The sequence below is a fragment of the Lytechinus variegatus genome, chromosome 15 (assembly GCF_018143015.1).
Source record: "Lytechinus variegatus isolate NC3 chromosome 15, Lvar_3.0, whole genome shotgun sequence".
NCBI lineage: Eukaryota > Metazoa > Echinodermata > Echinoidea > Temnopleuroida > Toxopneustidae > Lytechinus > Lytechinus variegatus.
Window position 1 is genome coordinate 15,591,800 of NC_054754.1, and position 20,784 is coordinate 15,612,583.

A 20,784-nucleotide genomic window follows, 5' to 3' on the forward strand; every position below is an offset into this window, starting at 1 on the left:
ATAATTTGATATTCTGTTTTATATGAATGCTAGTTTTTCCTATTTTATTAATAATGAAGTATTTTATTAATAGTAAAAGTAAAGTCCTAATAGTTTCCTGTGTGTATGATTTTGATAGTTTTAACTTATGAAATATTCATAAATAGTATCTAGTTTAAATAAATTAGTATTATTATTATTTTTTTATGTTAAAGGACAAGTCCACCCCAACAAAATCTTGATTTGAATAAAAAGAGAAAAATTCAACAAGCATAACACTGAAAATATCATCAAAATCGGATGTAAAATAAGAAAGTTATGGCATTTTAAAGTTTCGCTTCATTTCACAAACAGTTTAATATGCACATCTCGGTCGGTATGCAAATGAGGAACTGATGACATCACTCACTCACTATTTCTTTTGTATTTTATTATATGAAATATGTAATATTTTTATTTTCTCGTCATTGTCATATGAAATGAAGTTTCATTCCTCCCTGAACACGTGGAATTCCGTTATTTTAACATTTTGTGCTTCAGGCAAGGAGGTCCTAATCGTCAAATTTGTAAAAATTGAAATATTGTATAATTCAAACAATAACAAACAAAAGAAATAGTGAGTGAGTGACATCATCGACTCTCTCATTTGGATGTAATTGGCTCGTTCATATAACTATTTTGTGAAAAATAAGCGAAACTTTGAAATGTCATAACTTTCTTATTTTACCTCCGATTTTGATGAAATTTTCAGCATTGTGCTTGTCTGATTTTTCTCCATTGATTCAAATCAAAATTTTTCTGAGGTGGACTTGGCTTTTAAGTAGTTACAGGGTCATTTTCGTGGTGCACTTTGGATAATTTTATTCAAAGTTAATTTTCTAAAGGTACCCCTTTTGGGTTGCCTGGATACATGTACATTACCTAGTTTTCTGTTTGTGTTTCTCCTTACTGAAATTAAGTGCACTGCGAGAATGACCCTATAATTTAAATTCCCATGTTAATACTAATGTTTATTGTCTTGTAATTCTTTTTATCTGTAATTCATGTTCATTTCTGTTTGTACTGCGAGACATGATTTTTAAAAAAATAAAATCCATTTATCTATCTATCTATCTATCTATCTAGTTGATGGAATGTGACAGACTGACAGTCATTGAGATTTATGCTGCTTTCACTCAACTGGAGTCAACGACAAAATTACATAGTTGAACTGATGATCCAGTGAATGTGAATGTCTCTGTTATTGAGAGCACAACATTTTTTTGTTGTTTCTGCCTAATTATGTATTCCATTTGTATTTTTGTCGAAGGTGCAAGGGATATTCGGAATATGAGGGAGTATATTGCTGCAGAGATCGAGGAGGAAGCCAAGAAACCACATCGACTCAAGCCCTGGCCTGATCTTCAACCCGCAGAGTAGGTTTCAATGTTAAGCCCATTGCATACTCGATCAATTGCGATATGAATTTCGAAGAAGTCGTAATAACATTTGATATTTATGAATAATTATATAGGGTATTTATATTGCGCACATATCCACCTTGTTAGGTGCTCAAGGCGCTCCAATATTACCCGGCTAAGCTAGGCGTTCACAGCGCACACAGCTTCTTCAGGAATTACTTCCTACCGGTACCAATTTACCTCACCTGAGTTGAGTGCAGCACATTGTGGATCAGTTTCTTGATGAAGGAAATTACGAAATTATGAACATTCCAACGAAAAAATCTTAGTGTTCAGAGTTCAGAATAGTGGTGAAGACTAACTGAAATCAAAATTCAAGTTCGAGCCTCCTTGTAGTAATAAGAGTAAATTCAATTTCAAGTTGTAATGACATCGTTATCGGCTGTGACTTGAAGCCGATTTGGACATTACTCCAGCCACAGGGCTTGCCGCAAAGTAAAATTTTGATTTTATTATTCCTAACATAAGGCCCAATTCTAAATAAAATGATTTTTCTTCTTGGAACTAAATGTGATTTATCAAAGGGTAATGGTACCTTTGGAACAAGTAGGCTTCTGTCAAAACAGAAAAACAGAAAGAATTAGAACAAAGAAAGTTTGAGAAAAATCGGACAAATAATGAGAAAGTTATGAGCATTTGAATATAGCAATCACTAATGCTATGGAGATCCTCCCATTGGCAATGCGACAAGAATGTGTGATGTCACATGTGAACAACTTTCCGTTTGATGGACTATGAAACACCCTCAAAATGTCTCTTTTTGCTTTTTCTTATGGTGATACAAAAAAATTTGTATGTCCTCCTATAGAAAGAACATGTGATCTACTGATAGATGTGATTAAAGAAGCAGTTTAAGTGAAATATATACTTAAGTAATGGGGAGAGTTGTTCACAAGTGACATCACACATATTTGTCAAATTGCCAATGTGAGGATCTCCATAGCATTAGTGATCACAATATTCAAATGCTCATAACCTTTTCAGTATTTGCCTGATTTTTCCCAAACTTTCGTTGATCAGTTTCTTTGATTTTTCTGTTTTCACACAAGCTATCTTGTTCCAAAGGTTTCATTCTCCTTTAAAACATTGCGTCGTATCGGATCGCATAGTGTGCACTTGGCTTTAATCAACAGAAGAGGCTTTTGCATGATGGATCCAGGTGGGGGCGCAAAGGACACACATCCTTCTGTGTGCTGAGAATCGCCCATCGAACATTCAAATGAAAGAAAATTAATCTATGCCCCTTTTTCAGATTTGTTCTTGCCCCGCTTTCTATTTTGGAATCCCTGGATCCTCCGTTGCTGTTTTTTATACAGACCAGTACGTTGTGGGCGTATTTAGTACGTTTTCTAAAATATATTAGTACGTTTTCTAAAATATATGTTTTTTTTACAAAATCATAATTAAGAAAAATCATCTCTGTCTCTATTTCAATACACAAATATGGTTATTAGATCAATGTAATTTCAGGTAACTTGTTTTTTTTCAATCATTTTGTTAAACCCAGGGTGAGATATATATATACACATGTTTCAATGTGGTTTTTTTTTCATCTGCAAGAGCAGTGCGTATTTTAGCTTGCATGCAGCTTGTGCGCCGCGATGAGTGAGTGCAAGCATGGTTTACAATACATGTTCAAACGAGTGTGCAAGACTGTATACATTTTTTTTCTCAAATCCAATGTTTTTATTCATTATTTTGTTTGGGGTAAGTTGGAACATGTTCCAAATAGCCCCTTCAATTTTGTTCCAACTATTAAACCTCAGAGGCCCATGTGATGTTAACGCTTACAGCACAAAAAGGGACCTCACCATGGCATATTAATAACCTTATTTTGTAGCTTGGTACAACTTAATCTATAAACTTCTTTGAGGTAATAAAACATTTCTGAAAAGAGAAACAAATTACTCAATTACGCAGTTGACAATGGCAATAAATTGGGGGCAGAATTGCATAAATTTATTTAAAGGCGTTAAAGGAAATTACAGTGTTTCAACTTACTCCGCGTTAGCCCCAATCTCACCTACTGTATTCAAAATGTGTTTAACCAGGGCAATGTGCTAGCACAACAATTGTGCTAACAGATGCAGTGTGAAACGAAACTGGGCTATGAAAGGAAAAGTGGGGCTAAGCAATAGCCAATCACAGAAGTTTAAATTGCACGTTAATCACGCTATGTATGGTAATATTATCAATATTCATGAGCTGTGGGATAGTCCGGGGTTAAGGCATTAACCCCGGCTAAGCAGATACATGTAGTACAGGGTTAAGAAAGACAGTGTGAAAAAAAAGATAGGGGAGACCAGGGTTAGTTGGAACATTTATGCAATACTGCCCTCAATTTATTGCTATTGATAATACAACAGTGTGCCCTGTTGAATTATTATTGCAATAAATTGAGGGCAGTATTGCATAAATTTATTTTACAGGCGTTAAAGAAAATTACAATGTTTCAACTTACCCCATGTTCCAACTAACCCTGGTCTCCCCTACATGTAGCATGGGGTTAAGGAAATGCAATGTGAAAAGCATATAAGGCATTCTCAGAAAACTACATGAATATTGTTGTTTTGCAGGGCACCGTGGGTGAGTGACTTCTTTATACATCATCCAACCCATCAGTTCTTGGTTGTCATCTTTCAAGGAAATGATAACTTCATGGGAAAAGAGGTAAGACTGATGAATTTTACGGTTACATGTACACTTCGTAATTCCGAAGGTTCTTTATTCCGAAGGTTCATCATTCTGAAACATGTAAATTGCCTATACCTCGATGTTCATTAATCTGAAAACGTAAAAGCGTTCGTTAATCAGAACATTTGTGGCGTTATTCCGAAGGTTCGATAATGTGAAAACAAAATAAGGTTTGATGTTCCGAAGGTTCGTTAATCCGAAAACGAAATAAGGTTCGTTGTTCCGAAAACGTAATAAGGTTCGTTAGTCCGAAAACGAAATGAGGTTCGCTAATCATTTCGTTTTCGGATCAACGAACCTTTGGAATTACGAACCTCACTTCTTTTTCAGACTAATGAATCTTCGGAATTACGAACCTCATTTCGTTTTCGGACTAACGAACCTCCGGAATAACGAACCTTTGGAATATCCGAAGCTTCGGAATAACGAAGCCTCGGAATTACGAATGTATGCAGAATTTTACACCAAATGTCAAGGATTTTAGTTTGTGCATCAGGCGGGCATTTCGTAAAGCTGGACATTCGTAATTTACTTTTACTTTTCAATGACTTGTGATCCTTTCTTAGGTGCTAAATCAACATCATTGGAAATTTGGTGTGCAAAATGTACCACAAGAAAGGGTCATCAGTCGCTGTAAAGTTGCTTTGTGAAACACCCACCAAGATTCAAATGAACTGTTTTCTACTCAAGTATTTCAGAGTTGTTTTGCCCAGGTCTTCATTTCATATGAAGTTCATTCCCATTTCTTCAGTGGGGTAACTGTGGTTCCTCGTGTGATATGATTGCCCAGTATCGTTATCTTCTCTAGTTCTACCACCTCCAGGCCTTTGTCCTCCTTCAGTTTGGTCTTTCTCTGCATCTTCATCCTTATTTGATTTAATAGTAAAGATGGTAGAAGAAATCTTTTCCTCATCGAAGCAGCGGCCAGCCAGTTTCATTCTTCTCTATCTTATTTTGTTGGAGATTTTTGGCAGATTGTATTATACATGTAGCTGTGTATTGCTTTCATGATGTTCAGAATCTACCTTGACATCTTGTGCAAAGGATCGTAATGACCTTCAGATTTCCTTGCCGCTCTTTTGGCATCGTCCATGTTTCTTGACCATACGGTAGTGAGAAAAATGATATTTTGAATACTAGTATCTTTTGTTGCTGTTGATTTTGATTTAGACATTTGTAAAATCTGCCATCATCATTGTCATTCAAACTGTTGATCTTTTTGTCATATTTGAATATTTTGGTGTTGAATTTTTTTTTACCCAATTACTACAAATGCTTGTAAGCATTGCTTGTGAGCAATTGTACAATACTACAATGCTTGTAAGCAAGCAACCAGAGGACTGACAGCTTAAGGTCCTCTCCGAGGGACCTGGTAAAGAGGATTAACGCCTTACCAAAGGGCACTGGCGTACCAAGTGGGAACCGAACCCGGGTCACCAAAATCCGAAACCCCCGCTCTCTACCAACATCTCATACATTCGTTAAAACTCATATTTTTGGGTGTGTTTCCATGTTTTTCTCTCTTTCTAGATTATCTTGGATGTTTCAAACCATGAGAGAGTCAAGGCAAGATGGATGAGAAAGGCAGATAACCCTCTTATTACAAAATGGGGTGTGGATACGTTCCCCTCTGCGTACATCATTGATCGTACAGGGATACCTACAAAAATCGTTGGGTAAGCACTCAAGGGTTTTTCATTCCAATATAGGCTGTGTTTATGCTTCCACTTTTCAGGCCAGAATCAGCGTTTCCATACATGATTAGTCCAAAACATGGTTGCATCCATGCTTACTTTCATTTAAACAATGTTTCAAAACGCCGATCGTAAACTCACAAAAAGGTGTGTTTGTAAACGTCGTTTGACCAGAATCAGGCTTTCTGGGGAAGTATAAACAGAACCACAATCGTAAACGTGTTTAAATGACGTCATTTGGTACATGCTTCCGGTGAGATGAAAATCTGCGGGCAAATACAGTCGAATTGCTCCATATGGTCGCATGTTATCTCCACATAATAACAACACTCGGAAAAAAACTTTCGAAAAAAGGCGCGCACAATTTGACCTCGCTTTCCTGCTCAATAAAAAATTACGATGCGAAGCCAGCTGGAGATTGTGATTTCGCCTCTGAAAAGTTAAGCTTAAACAGCACACCCAGAATCACGTTTATGATCGACGTTTTGAATCGACGTTTTGAATCGACGTTTGAAAAGCTGATTCTGTCCTCGCAAAAAGCATAAACACACCCATAGACTGTCCCAAGAATATGAGGCATATGTTCTGTGATTTAAAAAAAATTAAGACAATGATATGATTCAATTTGATACATGTAGATGTAGGTATTATGGACCGAAAGTTTGTTCAGGATAAATATCACGTATGCAGAGATGAGAATGCTTTTCACCGCATAGCAATGTTTGTTTGCAAAAGGTAAATTCTAATTTTGTTTTGTTCTTATTTATTTAGAAAAAGGTCTGAAACCATCTCTGTTCCACATACGACTTCACAGCTCAATGTACCTTTGGAAATTTGTTGATGTGGCTTCATATGACATGAAAAGAAAACAGTAAAAATTAAAATGTTTCAATCTAAAGTGTTTTTTTAATGTGTCTTAGGAGGATGATATCATGTGATAATGTAGATTATGTACTTTTAAGTAGAACTGAACAAACCAATCTAGTCCACAGTTAGCCCAGAGCTTCAAGGCAGCCAAGGGACATCATTTGGAACGAGTCGGAACCCTGCCCATAACTACAGTATATTCCTTGTGTTCTTTGATTGTTCTCTGTAGATCTGATAGGGCCAGTTTCAGTGCAGCCATCAACAAACACATCAAAGACCATGCAGATGAACTACCCCCTGTTGAACAACTCCCGGATGATACCAACCATCTCAATGGCGATGAGATGCTGGATAAGGGTCATCTCTTAGGACCGGAAGAAGGGGATGGGAAAGCAAACAGGAGCGAGAGAGACGACATCGATAGCGATTTTGATGGGAGGGATGTGGATGAGGATGGAAACCTGGAGGTGAAGGAGAAGGAGGAGAAAGGGAAGGAGCTGGGACTTAGCCTACTCTTGAGACCAGGAGACAAGGGGTTTGTGGAGATGAACAAAGGAGGAGAAAAGGATGGAGGGGACGCTGGAGAGGAGGAAGAAGGAGGAGGTGGAGCTGAAGCAAGAAGAGAGAAGGAAGCGGAAGGGGTGGGGATACTCCAAGAGGAGGTTGGAGGGGCTGGTGTAGGTCTTGACGACGTCGGAATGGATGATGGACCGGTAGGAGATGAAGAAAGAGTTGGTGAAGAAGGAGGAGGAGAGCAGAAGATGATGTGGGATAGAGTGCTGGAGAAGAACAAAGAAAAGGCATTGCAGAAGAAAACCAACAACAGATTGACTGATCAGAGACCTAGTGAATGGTTGGTAAAACACGAGTTTCAAGTATCCTCTCCATGAATATATTTATATTATATTGGATGGCTCAGAATGGAATACCAGAAATATTCCAAGAGCTTGGGCAAATATTTCTGTTATTCCATTCTGAGCCATCCAATATAAATATTATCATCTATCCCAACCCCCAAAAAACAAATTTGATTTAAAAGTTATATCACTTATCACATTATGGCATCATCACTTCATTCAGATCAATTTTTTGTTGACATGCTACTTACGTGTAGTGAGTGTCATTGTGCTGCATGTTGCGCATCGCATTGCTTTCATTGTTGTACGCGTTATTTCACGCATTCGCGCATGCGCACTAGACTGTTGGATACGGTCTCATATTCAATGGCAAATTTTGTACAGGAGCCTATGGGATATCGGTCGGATTTGGCCCTTTTTAGGGACACACTCTGATACTGCACAGGCAATATTGATGAAGACGGAAATACACATTTTTAATGCATCGCTAAAACGGTCTATACAGATGATAATTTGGAATATTTTATCAAAGTAATCCATGCAAAATGATCTTTGAATAGTCGTCTTTGAAAGGTGGAAGCATGTTAATAAAAAAAGTAAGTTTCATTTCATTTGATGTGATTATGGTTAGGTCAAACAGGTTTTTGTTGTTATTGGTAATTTGAAACGAATGATGCAAACTTTTTTCATATGGTTATGAAATACAGGAAAATGATAAATCATCACAATCAGTTGACTGAAATGAAACGAAATGTGATAGTTTTTCTCATTAGCCTTGCTGGTAAACAAATTTATTATCTTAAAGGTCATACTTTGTTGAAATTGTATCCACATGCTTATTATCAAATCCTTCAATGTGGCATTTGAAAAAAAATGGCAAGAGAATTCTCTTGGAATTAACATCAAAGATAATGATATTTTATTATTGGTATTCCTGACTTAAGATAGAATTCATTGCCATTTCTTTATTATTCCAGGCCCAAAGTCTACATGCTTGATCTAGAGTCGGCCATCCAGTACTCCCTCAGGCAGGAGGTATCTCTTAGAAGTCACATCAGTGGAGATGATCTTCAGGCACTCACAGACTATGTTGATGTTCTCAGGAAGGTTAGTGTCCTACAGAAATTAACTACAGTAATGACTGGGGCGGCAATACAGGAATGGTAGGGGAAGAAATTTATCCACATTGTGCTGCACTCAACCCAGGTGAGGTGAATGGGTACCTGGCAGGAATTTATTTTTTGAAATGCGTGTGCGCTGTAATCTTAGTAATTACGGCTGCCAAGCTACAGCTGGGGTAATAATATCCAAGTCCTTTGGAAGCGCATAGAGACATTATTCATAATTGTGATATGCCGTATACAAGAACTGTATATTATCATTATTATTAGGGGTATTGACACCTGTGATTTTTTTTGCCCAGTGTATTTTTTCGTCAGAAAGTCTGAAAAGAGAATAAAAGAAGAAAAAATGAAAGAAATTTAAATGACTTTGCCATATCACTTCAGAATACCCTTATTCTTTGTTTATGAATAGATCATCTTGCATCCCATGGAGTGCATGTATCCAGGTTTCGTCCCCGATTGATAATATTACTAGACAGTAGTAATATGTAACAATCACCGAACATGTCACACCAATATTACCCAGTTATGCTCGGCTTCAACTTTCAGCACTAACAGCAATAAAGCTAAATGAAAGTAGTTGCAGTAAAACACTGATTTCGTGAGAAAGTCTGTAAAACCAAGGTTAAGTATGACTATATCATCATGGATCTAGATCTGGTACAGTTACATAAACTGAACTTTGTAAAATCATAAAATCTAAGCTGAAAAACGATCACACTGAAGATCGCCAACACAGATAGGCACACGTGGGACAGTGTATTATTGTTGCTGGAATAAAGACCCGACGGAAGTGCCCGAATCAGCACTTATTTTGCTCATTTCTCAGCAATTACACAATTTCTTCCAGAATCCTTTGGCGCATATTTTTTATTCATACAAACAGACACTTGGGTGGTCATTATCTTATAATGTATTAATTACCCTATTTATATCCATGTTGAATAATATCAATTTCCTATGTATGTTCAAATAATTATATATTCATTGTATTCCAAACACCAGATGAACGAAACAATGGCCAATTTTACCAATTATGACTTTATCCTATTTTGTAACAATGCCCCATCTATTTTGAAACTTAAATAATAATTTGCTGAAAGATAGTTTTTCCCCCCCCTCTTCCATATATCATTATTCCCATTATGTTGAACCTTTTCGATTTTGTGTTCAGCAGGACCGTTTTTTCCTCTTTATGTTCTACTTGTAAACGCTTCCTTACACACGCACTCAAATTATCATTTCTCTTATTTTTGAATCATTATTGTTCAGTGAAATAATTATGGTTAATCGAAATTAGTATTGCAATTAGAATCATTATTTTTGAAATTTGAATTATCACTGTATATTTGAATTATTATGGCTATATTGAATTAAGATTATTATTGTAATTGAGATTTTATCATGTTTATGTGCAATTTATATGTTTTTATTGTAAATTCAATGTCAATTCAGCCTTCGTAGCTGCTAAAATTGAATAAAACATATCTTGAATATGAATAAATTATATTGGATTCTGAAAAAAGTCATTTTGAGATGGTTACCACAACTGGCATTTATCTTTAAAGGAATTTCTTTTTCTACAGAAAAAAGTGCTGTAGGTGAAGGTACTGAAGGTGAAAACAACGATTTTATGTGACGAACAAAAGATATCCTGAACTTCCATATTTGTTTTTTTGGTGGTGGAGCATATGCATATATATGATTGGGAAGTCATTATCATTTACACACAAACTCATTTAGTCTGCACCATTCAAGTTTATAGTAAATTTAGGAAGAATGTGAAGTCTGTGTTAATTAGGCATAACTGACGGGACTGAAATTCTTTTCTTTTAGTATTTTCCTGGAAGACCTGAAGTGATGTCATTCCTGACCGATGTACATCAGTGGCTGCTGATAAAGGAGGGTACCAGTGTACCCATAGAAGAATGGTTGACCCTTGTTGATCCAGCCAAGGTAAGTTGGTAAATTACACCCAATCCTATCATTTGTTTGCTCTTATCCCACTTTGTTTAACCCGTTGACTACTGAATTTTGTATTTCCCATACGCATTGTACAGGTACGATCCGGTTCCAGTTTGCAGTGGGTTAATATACAAATGATGCATGCACATTAGGCGATCTATCCTCACGCGAGTTGAGGCTCTGTTCAATCCATTTCACAAAGCTGTTAGGCTGAGTGCAATGGGTGAAAACGGCCTCAACGTGAGTGGATAGGTTGCAAAATGGACGAATGAAGACATGCATCAATATACAACGACTCTTCTAGATCGCATTATTAGACAAAAGAGAAGGAAAAAACGCAGATGGAATTGAAATGTATTTGCCTTTTCTGGCAACTCATTTTCTCTGATATCATGATTATTTTGCCCTTTTGTGTGAAAGCAGTTAATTGCTTTCATTCTTTTGTGACGCACTTTGATTCGTGAATCTAAGGGCGCACAGTCTACATTGTTGATGCGCTTACTTCGATGCGTGCAAACACATACACATTCAAAATGTACGTACACACACATGTTCCATGGTACACACCAAGGGAGAAAGCTCAACTGTACAATAGAAATCAAATATTGAATGGCTTTCAACCACAACCAATCATATCGTCGCACGCACCACGAACCGTCCTCTCTGCGCAGATACAGTGCGCTATCGCGCCTTGCGATTTCACCACGGACCGTCCTCTCTGTTACGATGCCCGCTGTGGCGTAAATAATTCACTTCAAGAAAATATAAAGATACGGGATGAAACTTTGGAACCTGAACTATCGAACAAAGAAATCCGTAAATAATTTGCTCTCCTAGTAGGTGCACTTATTGCTGGTTTAAAAAACCTGTTTTTTAAATGCGTTCTCTGTAAAACTAACTTGCACATCAAAGTGCGCAGAGAGGACGGTTCGTGCGACGATATGACAAGATGCTTTTAATGAGTTGTATAATCCTACTTCATGTACAACCGCTTTGTCGACAAACCACATGGTCTCATTGCCACATATCCTTTACCATTTATGTCTACTTTCATGTTAGTATCTACCCATTACTTCAAATATCCACCAGGTCTAACACCACTTACTCTACGTGGTAAAGCGAACTGTTCATAGAACAGAATGTGAAAAAAAATACATAAAGTGGAAATGAGCCATTTTGGCATTTAGCTATACAACAACTAGACTAAGTGAGTATTAGACCAAGTGGAGTATTGACTAAATAGCAATTAGATCAAATCAAAGACTATGTGGGTTTAGCCTATGTTGTATCTAAGAAGTAGACCAAAGTCATCATGTCCATCCCATGAAGCAATGTGTTGAGGTTTGTCTAGGGTAGGAGAAGGAGAGGGGGGGGGGGCGTTATAAGGGAATAAAGGGGTGAGGAGTTAAAATGGAGAGGGGTGCAGGGTCACAGTAACTAGTTAATTTACAATTTGCCTTTTTCCCCCCCCTCATTCTCCTCTCTGTATATTTTGTGTAATCCACTATGGTATTGGAGCCCAGCCTATGAAAGGCCAATGGACTAATAGCTCCCCATATTCTTTGTATTTATACATATGTCATCTATTGTATGTTGATTGTATTTAAATGTTTTTACGAGAATTGGTAATAAATAAAATAAAAATAAAATAAAAATATGCTGCTTCCTTGGGATTGGTCATTGGTTCTAGTCCTAGTATCATGTGTGAGTTATCTAAAAACAAAAACCAGGCTTACTGAAACATTTGGATGTTTCAACCCTGTACCAGCCTTGCTGCAAAATATACATTTCAACTGTATCTAGGGAAGATCTGCTGTAGACACATCTGGATATGAATACTTGTAAACCTTGAATGAATGATTCCTTCTGCCTCGTACATGTATTTTGGTAAATCCTTTGCTGTCGGCTATTTAACACTCTTCAGCAGGGCCCCGTCTTACAAAGAGTTATGACTGATCCGATCAACCACAACTATGGAAAGCCATCAACATCTAAAATGAGGTTTTTTCAAAATATTTTCTAGATACATGTATGATGTATATATTCATACATTCATCATTCTCTTGAAAATTCAGTGTGTTTCTCTTTGTTTACTATAAAGGAGATGGTGAAAATTCCCTGTATAAAAAATTATGGTATGGATGGATTTCCGTACTGTTGAGATTAATTGGATCAATCTGCAGCTGTGCAGCACATTTATTTTGCGCTTATCAATCTCCTTTTCCTTTATACCTTTATTTGCTTCCTACAAATGTTTGTGGTCCAGGAGCCAGGACTAGGGCTCCCTGATCAAGTCGAATGGATTGGATGTCGTGGCAGCCAGCCTCATTTCCGTGGTTACCCGTGCGGTCTCTGGACGCTGTTCCACACACTGACCGTCTCCCAGGCCTCGCTGATCAGGAGATGTAAGTACAGAATGGCCTAACTCTTAAAGGACAAGTCCACCCCAACAAAAACTTGATTTGAATAAAAAGAAAAAAATCAACAAGCATAACACTGAAAATTTCATCAAAATCGGATGTAAAATAAGAAAGTTATGATATTTTAAAGTTTCGCTTCATTGCACAAAACAGCACATCTCGGTCGGTATGCAATGAGGGAACTGATGACATCACCCACTATTCTTTTGTATTTTATTATATGAAATATTTTGATTTTCTCATCAGTGTCATGTGAAATGAAGTTTCATTCCTCCCTGAACACGTGGAATTCCATTATTTTAACATTTGTGCTTCAGGCAAGGAGGTCCTAATCATCAAATTCGTAAAAATTGTAATATTGTATAATTCAAACAATAAAAAACAAAAGAAATAGTGAGTGAGTGACATCATCGACTCTCTCATTTGGATGTAACTGGCTCGTTCATATTACTATTTTGTTTGAAATAAGCGAAACTTTGAAATGTCATAACTTTACATCTTATTTTACATCCGATTTTGATGAAATTTTCAGCATTGTGCTTGTCTGATTTTTCTCTATTGATTCAAATCAACATTTTTCTGAGGTGGACTTGACCTTTTTAAGGACAGATTTTATTTCCGGTGGCCAAGTGGCTGAATAAATGCATAGAAATGTGAGGAACATATTATGGTAGTAATAGGTCTTTCTTTAGAAACCACCTGTATACATGAACCGCTTCTCTATGAAGACCACCACTGTTGTTCCTGTGTAATTAAATATCCAACTGATGCTTATTTTAGAGCATCGCTTCTCAAACGGTGGGCAGCGAAGCTCTCCCAGGTTGGCCACGAGAAGCTGAAGAGGAAGAAAAAAATGGGGGGGGGGATTATAGTATGTTTCACAGACCTGGACCTGTCCGACAGCCCAAATATGTTATGTTTGATCTGTCTACGTGGGTCAAACAACTTAGGTAAAGCATGTTTTATGCATGTTGCAATATGCATACAGAATATGATGGTTTCAATCTAACTTTGATGTGAACCTTATGTATGCATATTGTGTAGAATTTTTTTGATTGTCGTCCATTTACTGGACCTTTGCGAATGCAGTTAGTTCTTGAACTGTTTGTTTGGAACGTGCTTCAGGGCTTTGTGTTCAAATTTCATGAAAACATAATTTCACACAAATTGGAAAGTCTATGAATGTAACTGTAAGAAAATATGACCCTGAATACATTAAATTTGGATTCATCATGACTGGCAGTGATGCAAATCATAAGCAATGTGTTTTGAATGTTGAAGGTATTCAGCCTTCTAGTTGTTAAGTTGTTATGTTTTCATTGTTGTGTATGTTTGGAGGAGGGGCTCAAAGGCTGGCCTGCTGAAAGTTACACACACTAATATACTCATTACAATCATTGTCTATCTTTGAGTCGTGACGAGTAGTCATATTGCTTTCTTAAAATTTTGGTAGATGGGCTTCGAAAAAAGTTTGAGAGTCAAAGTGGTCCTCGGGTAAAAAAAGGTTGAGAAGCGCTGTTTTAGAGGAACCACCTCACAAAGACTTCTTTTTGTCATCTCCTTTGGTGGTCTTTATATTTCAGCTTTCAATGTAATATATTTTGTGTATATCACTACCATTGCTATGCACTTCCAAATAGACTGCGTAAAACAGAATGACAGAGTTTTGATGTAGTAATATAAAATAATATTAAAATACAGCATTTATTGTGCGCCATCTATCTAGTAAACTATTCCGAGATTGACCAGCCCCTGTTATGTCATCTACTAAAATGTGTGTCCCACAAATTGTAATTTTCATGAAATAATTCATGAAAATTTGATATTTCAATTCTCATTGAAGCATGTGCAAAGTAATTTGTCGGATTAAGGCCTGGTCCCACTGGCCGATGGACTCAAAACATATTCATAACGTATACAGCGGACAAGCATATTTCAGGGTGGCTCCATCTGTTTTCATCTGCTCCAGACAATGGATAAAATGGGCGAACAATAAAAGCACAGTGGACGGATGCTTGATTCTTTGTTAAGGCCTGGTCCCACTGGCCGACTGACTCAAAACATATTTATAACGGATACAGTGGACAAGCGAATTTCAGGGTGGCTCCATCCGTTTTCATCCGCTCCAGACAATGGATAAAATGGGCGAACAATGAAATCACATTAGACGGATGCTCGATGGATAAAGAGCATATGAAACACGTATGCAAGAGTACACAACAGAAACATAACATTTTCCAACTGATGGCAAGATTCTTCCTCTCTGTATCCGTAAGTCTAGTGGGACAACCCTTTAAAGGCACTGGTAAATGCATTTCGATTTTCATTTTTCTGCATCCAACCTAGCTGAGGTGAATAGGTACTGGGTAGGATTAATTCCTTGAATGCACAAAGCTTAGGAAGCACTAGCTTGGGCTAATGCTGTGCTAATGAGAATAGTCTGCCTTAGACAGATGGTGTTATATAAATCCATATTTTCATTATTATTGTTACAGTGTCAGCAGATTTTATTTTATTTTGTTATTGATTGGTAGATTATGTTGTGATAGTATTGTTCGTAGTACTGTCACATCAAAAGGATCTTTTTTTTGTTGCCATCTGTTTGCACAATTCTGCTTAGGACTATTAAAGAGATAATTGAAACATTTATAATTGTCTTGCATTATTATTTTTCATCAGATGATAATGTCAGCTACATGGAGGTCCTTCACGCCATGAGAGGCTACATTCTAGCCTTCTTCAGCTGCCAGAACTGCAGAGAGAACTTTCGTCATGAAGTAGCTGACCTGGATGACTCCGTCACTTCTCTGGACAGCGCCATCTTGTGGCTTTGGCAGACTCACAATCGGGTAAATAAGCGTCTTCGCGGGGACCTTTCAGAGGATCCGGACCACCCAAAGCAGCCCTTTCCCCCACGGACAATATGCGCTTCCTGTTACGCCAGCACCAACGTGGAACTGTGGGAGGAGAGACGGATACTCGGATTCTTGAAAGACTACTACAGCTTGCGGAATTTTGCGTTCACCGGTCTCCATGCCTCGAATGGAGTCATCTTAGATGAAGTAGACTTGGGATCCCGTGTCACCCTGAATCCGGAGGGCGTGAAGGTCGACGTTCTGAATCATTTGCGGCAGCGGGAGATGGATTTTCGGTTGGCGGTCGAGACGAAAAAAGGCGGATACTTTGGACTCGGGATCAACGGGTTGGACCTCAGCATGTGCATGGTCCTGAACATCAGTTGTGTGATGCTCATAGTGTGTGTTTACTTTGTCCTGGTATGGAGGAGACGGAGAAGAACTCGATTGTCGCGGCTTCTGCCTCGATGATGAATCTTTCAAGTGTGCTATTGAAGTCAGAGACATGATGAAGATGATTTTGCTATTTATTTTACATGTAAAGAGATTCTGTGGTGATATGAAGCGAGACCAAAGTTGGATGAAGGTTGTGCTCTTATACAAGTCAGAATTATGGTGCAATTTTTAAGTATCCTTTGCTTATTATTTTTGGTCAGTGTGTATTTTTTCTGTATATTCTAATAATACGTGTGATGTGCTCCTCAAGGCCAGCCTTGATGACAATCATATGGCCTTGACCTTGGCCCTTGTCCTTGGCCTCCGGGTACATGTCTTTGGATGAGACCAGGAAGAAATATTTCAAAAGTAAGAAGGTAACAATATGTCAATAGATCTATATTTAAAATGTAAAATCACTTCTAGTGGTGAGATCCCCATGGCTACCCATGGCCTTGAAGACATTATGCTCTTGGTCTTGTACGTACCTTCAGACATCTAAACCCTAGACCATGGATTTCTGGCCTTGTGCACAACACTGTCTAATACAACTGACGTTGCTGGCCATCCATAGTTGCGATTGATCGGATCAATCGCAACTCTTAGTAAGACAGGCCCCGGCTGTGTCATGACTAATGAATGGGGAAAATAAAAACTGGCATTCTGTAGTCTTTCTCTGACAAATTTTCAGATTACAGCTGCCAATAGACGCCAGGGGTGCGTTTTTGAAAACCATGAACAAGTTTATTAATCTTTATCCGACAACCATGATTGTGTATACGGGGCACCACTTTGTTTTTTCAATGTTGAATGATCTTCTATTTCTGATTAACTACTTAAATGCTCATATCAATTGTACAAGTTATTATTTTTAGCATAGTATTCCCAAATATCATGAGAATGGCCATGTACAATTAATTGAACATAAAACTGTCTTATTTGAACTACTTATCAATTTGATTTTAAATTGACATTTAACTTATTTTCCTTAATTACTTCTGACTGCTGAACAATGCTCATAGATATATTCATTTAAGTGTCATCAGTATCTACTTATGTGTTGAAATCATTTCATTGTTGATTACTTGACTGTAGGTTCAGTCATAAGTATGATATGTCTTTATTGTGCTGCACTCAACCCAGGTGAGGTGAATGGTTACTTGGCAGGAATTTTTTTCCTTGAAATGCATGTACGCTGTAATCTGAGTAATTACGGCTGCCAAGCTATAGTCTACAAATGTAGACCCACATCTGCAGTGTGTGTATCACAGCTAATTCAACGAGTCTGCATAGCAGACTAGGTCTACTGAGGCTGAAATGGCTCGCTTCGCTTGCCCTTTCAGGCTGGTTTGCTTCGCAAACCAGCAGATCCCACCTCACGAGCCATTCAGAGTCTGCATAGCAGACTAGCCAAGCTACAGCTGGGGTAATAATATCCAAGTCCTTTGGAAGCGCATAGAGACATTATTCATAATGTCATATGCACTATACAAGAACTGTATATTATTATCATTATCATTTATCAATCAATAATCATTGTGCTAAAATTGGAGATGGCGTTCTGGTCATGTTCCAATTATTATGTAGGTTGAATGATATTTCAGAAAATTTGAAAATGCAGACTGAAAAGAAAAGAAAAACTTTCCTGTTTATGTGTATCTGGTGTAACAAGATAAAAAATATAAGAAAAAGACTAGAAAGTTTAATCACAAAAGCAAAGGTGTTGAGAGTTGGAAGGGGTCTGATTTTAGAACTCGTCACAGGTGACAATGTTCCTAACTGCCACTGATTTCAAAATTTCAGAAAACCCCCTTGTTTTTGTTGCAATGACAGTAATAATCTGTCTAAATCTTAGCTTATCTAAAATGAAAGATAGCAAATGAAGCCACTTTACATATTGCCCATTAAAGAATACAAGGGGCCCGTTGCATAAAACTTTTTACCTGAGAAAACTCGGGTTGTTTTTACCGGAGTTTTTGCCCTGTGATGGAGTCAATGGCAGAAATCAGACTAACCTTAGTTTTCAGTTTTTACCAGAGTTTTCACAGAAAAAATGTTTTATGCAACGGGCCCAAGGTGAACCTTGAGGTGTATACATTGATTCGTTCATCGCCATGGAAACCTTCAGAAAATGAAAGATAAAAATGAAGCCAATTAACATATTGCCCATGAAAGAATACATGGTGAACTATGATGTGTATACATCGATTCATTCATTGCCATGGAAACCTTCAGAGAATCAACATTAGTTGCTAGAGGCTATTACATGTATGCCATTCCAAGGCGGAGTCTATCACATGGCATGCTATGGATGATTTCAAGTACGGTGTTTTTATCTGGTGTTGGTGTTATGGCAACACTGAAACCAGTCACAACAAAATTCTTAAAGTGAAGTGTTGCGCACTGGTGTCATCAACTGAGCACTTTAGCACCATTTTTCATTCATACATGTCGCTGCATTTTTTAACTTTTCAAAGTTTTTAAAGACTTAAGTGAATGTGAACTGACAAATGTACCAAGTAGTAATGATGTCAATTTTATCAGGATATCATTGTCCATAGGTTGTACTTAACATGGTCTGCATATTTGATTCTCTTTTCCTGTCTATGTTTTAGTGGAGTTTTGGTCAAAACCACACAATGGGACCCTTTATCATGAATGGGGTAGCTTATAACTCAAAATCAGATTGATTTGAATATGAAAAGGGATTGAGTTTCGTCCACTTCCATTGAAAGGATCTGGGTGTTCTCAATTTTGTAGTTTTTTTCCAAATAATTCTCGGGGTTGAAGTCACAATTCAATTTACCGCCCTTTCACACGCTTCAGAGCTACCAAGTCTCACACATTATGCGTGAGACTCAAGCATTTTGGACTCTTGTTCATCCCCTCAAATCTCTGTCTCACGCAAGTATCACAGCCTATCCCCATATTGTACACAATGTCTGTGATCTCACTAGATTCACAGAAAATCTCACGCATAGCTGGTCTTTGAACTTGGCATCTCTGACGGTTAACAAATCGTAATTTGAATAATGATTCCAGTGAAAAACAAGGCTAATGACGAATATTTAGCACGTGTGAAACCAAACAAAAACATGATTAGAATCACGAATAGTAATCACAGTCACGATTGCAATAGCAATCATCATTACAATGATGATTCAAGATTCATGTGTGAAAAGGCCCTTACTAATATTTGAAAGTCACAAATCAATTCCAGCATTCAAAAGTCACAATTAAATTCCCCAGAAGTTTAAAGTCAAATTTCAATTCTGTAGGCCCTATAGTCCATGTATGTAAATTGCTTGCATTTTACAACCTCTAAAACTACATGATGATAATGATCATTCTAGATTTGATTTGTCTTGTGGCAAAGCCGCTCTGTAGAGTACTCAAGGAACAAATAAACTTTGAATTTGGATTTTTTTCCACTCGTGAATTGTTATGGGTCATGGTAGTGGGTTGGTCACTAAACTGCCTGCTTCTCCTGAATATAAAATGCAACTGTGAGCATTGCCTTTTGTCTTAAATAAGTGCTTGTGCCAAAATACATGTATTGTATCAAAATTTTATTTAGGCAAGTTAATTAATATATCAGACCATAGAGCTATTATCAGACGATCTGGGGCCCGTTGCAGAAAGAGTTGCTTTTAAACGCAAGTCAAAAAATCAATCGCAAGTCCCAAATGCGCGCTGTTGATTGGTTGAAAATCAAGTTGCGCATGATTTTTTGAGTTGCGATTGATTGCAACTCTTTCTGCAACGGGCCCCAGTTCTATCTAATCATGTAATTTTCTTTTAGTATACTTATATTTCCCAATGTTAAAGTTCATGTACATCTCCATGAATTGAATGTGAAGCTAAGTATTTGTATGTGTCAGCATACAGTTTACTTAACAGTGTTTAGGATTAAAATATTGTCGAAAGGAGAAATGGGTAAACCTATGTGCTCCGTTCTTGTAATGCATGTAAACATACCAGATTTGGGGTACCTTTGTGCCATATCACTGTTGAATTCATATGCCGCTCTAAAATTTATTTCAAAATGCTCAAATTGATGATTATTGTATCAGTTTAATGTATTTATTTTCTTTATTCATTTACTTTTTTGGGGGGAATCATATATATATATATGTTTTGCATACATCCTACGAAAGGGCGAAGTCTGAATGGGTTTAATCCGTCATAATACATATAGATGTTAAGTCAAAGGTAGAGGGCATTAAAGGGGAAGTTCACCCTGACAAAAACTTTATTGTAAAAATAGCAGAAAAATAATAAAAAATATTGCCGAAAGTTTGAGAAAAATTCATCAAATAATTAAAAAGTTATTAGAATTTAAATTATTTGATTTGTGACGTCATATGCGAGCAGCATTCCTACATAGCGAATGGTAAAAAATCAATGAAATGTCATTTTCTAAGAAAATTGAAA

General features: G+C 37.2%; 1 protein-coding gene across 1 annotated transcript in view; it reads left to right on the top strand.

Annotated features, from left to right (window-relative positions):
• Positions 1-17,633, top strand: part of LOC121428721 (sulfhydryl oxidase 2-like) — a 37,712-nt gene extending 20,079 nt beyond the window's left edge. Inside the window, exons 4-11 of the mRNA XM_041625530.1 lie at positions 1,289-1,394; positions 4,016-4,109; positions 5,664-5,809; positions 6,924-7,547; positions 8,529-8,658; positions 10,512-10,631; positions 12,907-13,045; positions 15,740-17,633. Of these exons, the coding sequence (XP_041481464.1) occupies positions 1,289-1,394; positions 4,016-4,109; positions 5,664-5,809; positions 6,924-7,547; positions 8,529-8,658; positions 10,512-10,631; positions 12,907-13,045; positions 15,740-16,386 (2,006 nt within the window). The 3' untranslated portion in view covers positions 16,387-17,633. The remainder of the gene's footprint in view (positions 1-1,288; positions 1,395-4,015; positions 4,110-5,663; positions 5,810-6,923; positions 7,548-8,528; positions 8,659-10,511; positions 10,632-12,906; positions 13,046-15,739) is intronic.
• Positions 17,634-20,784: the final 3,151 nt, after the last annotated feature.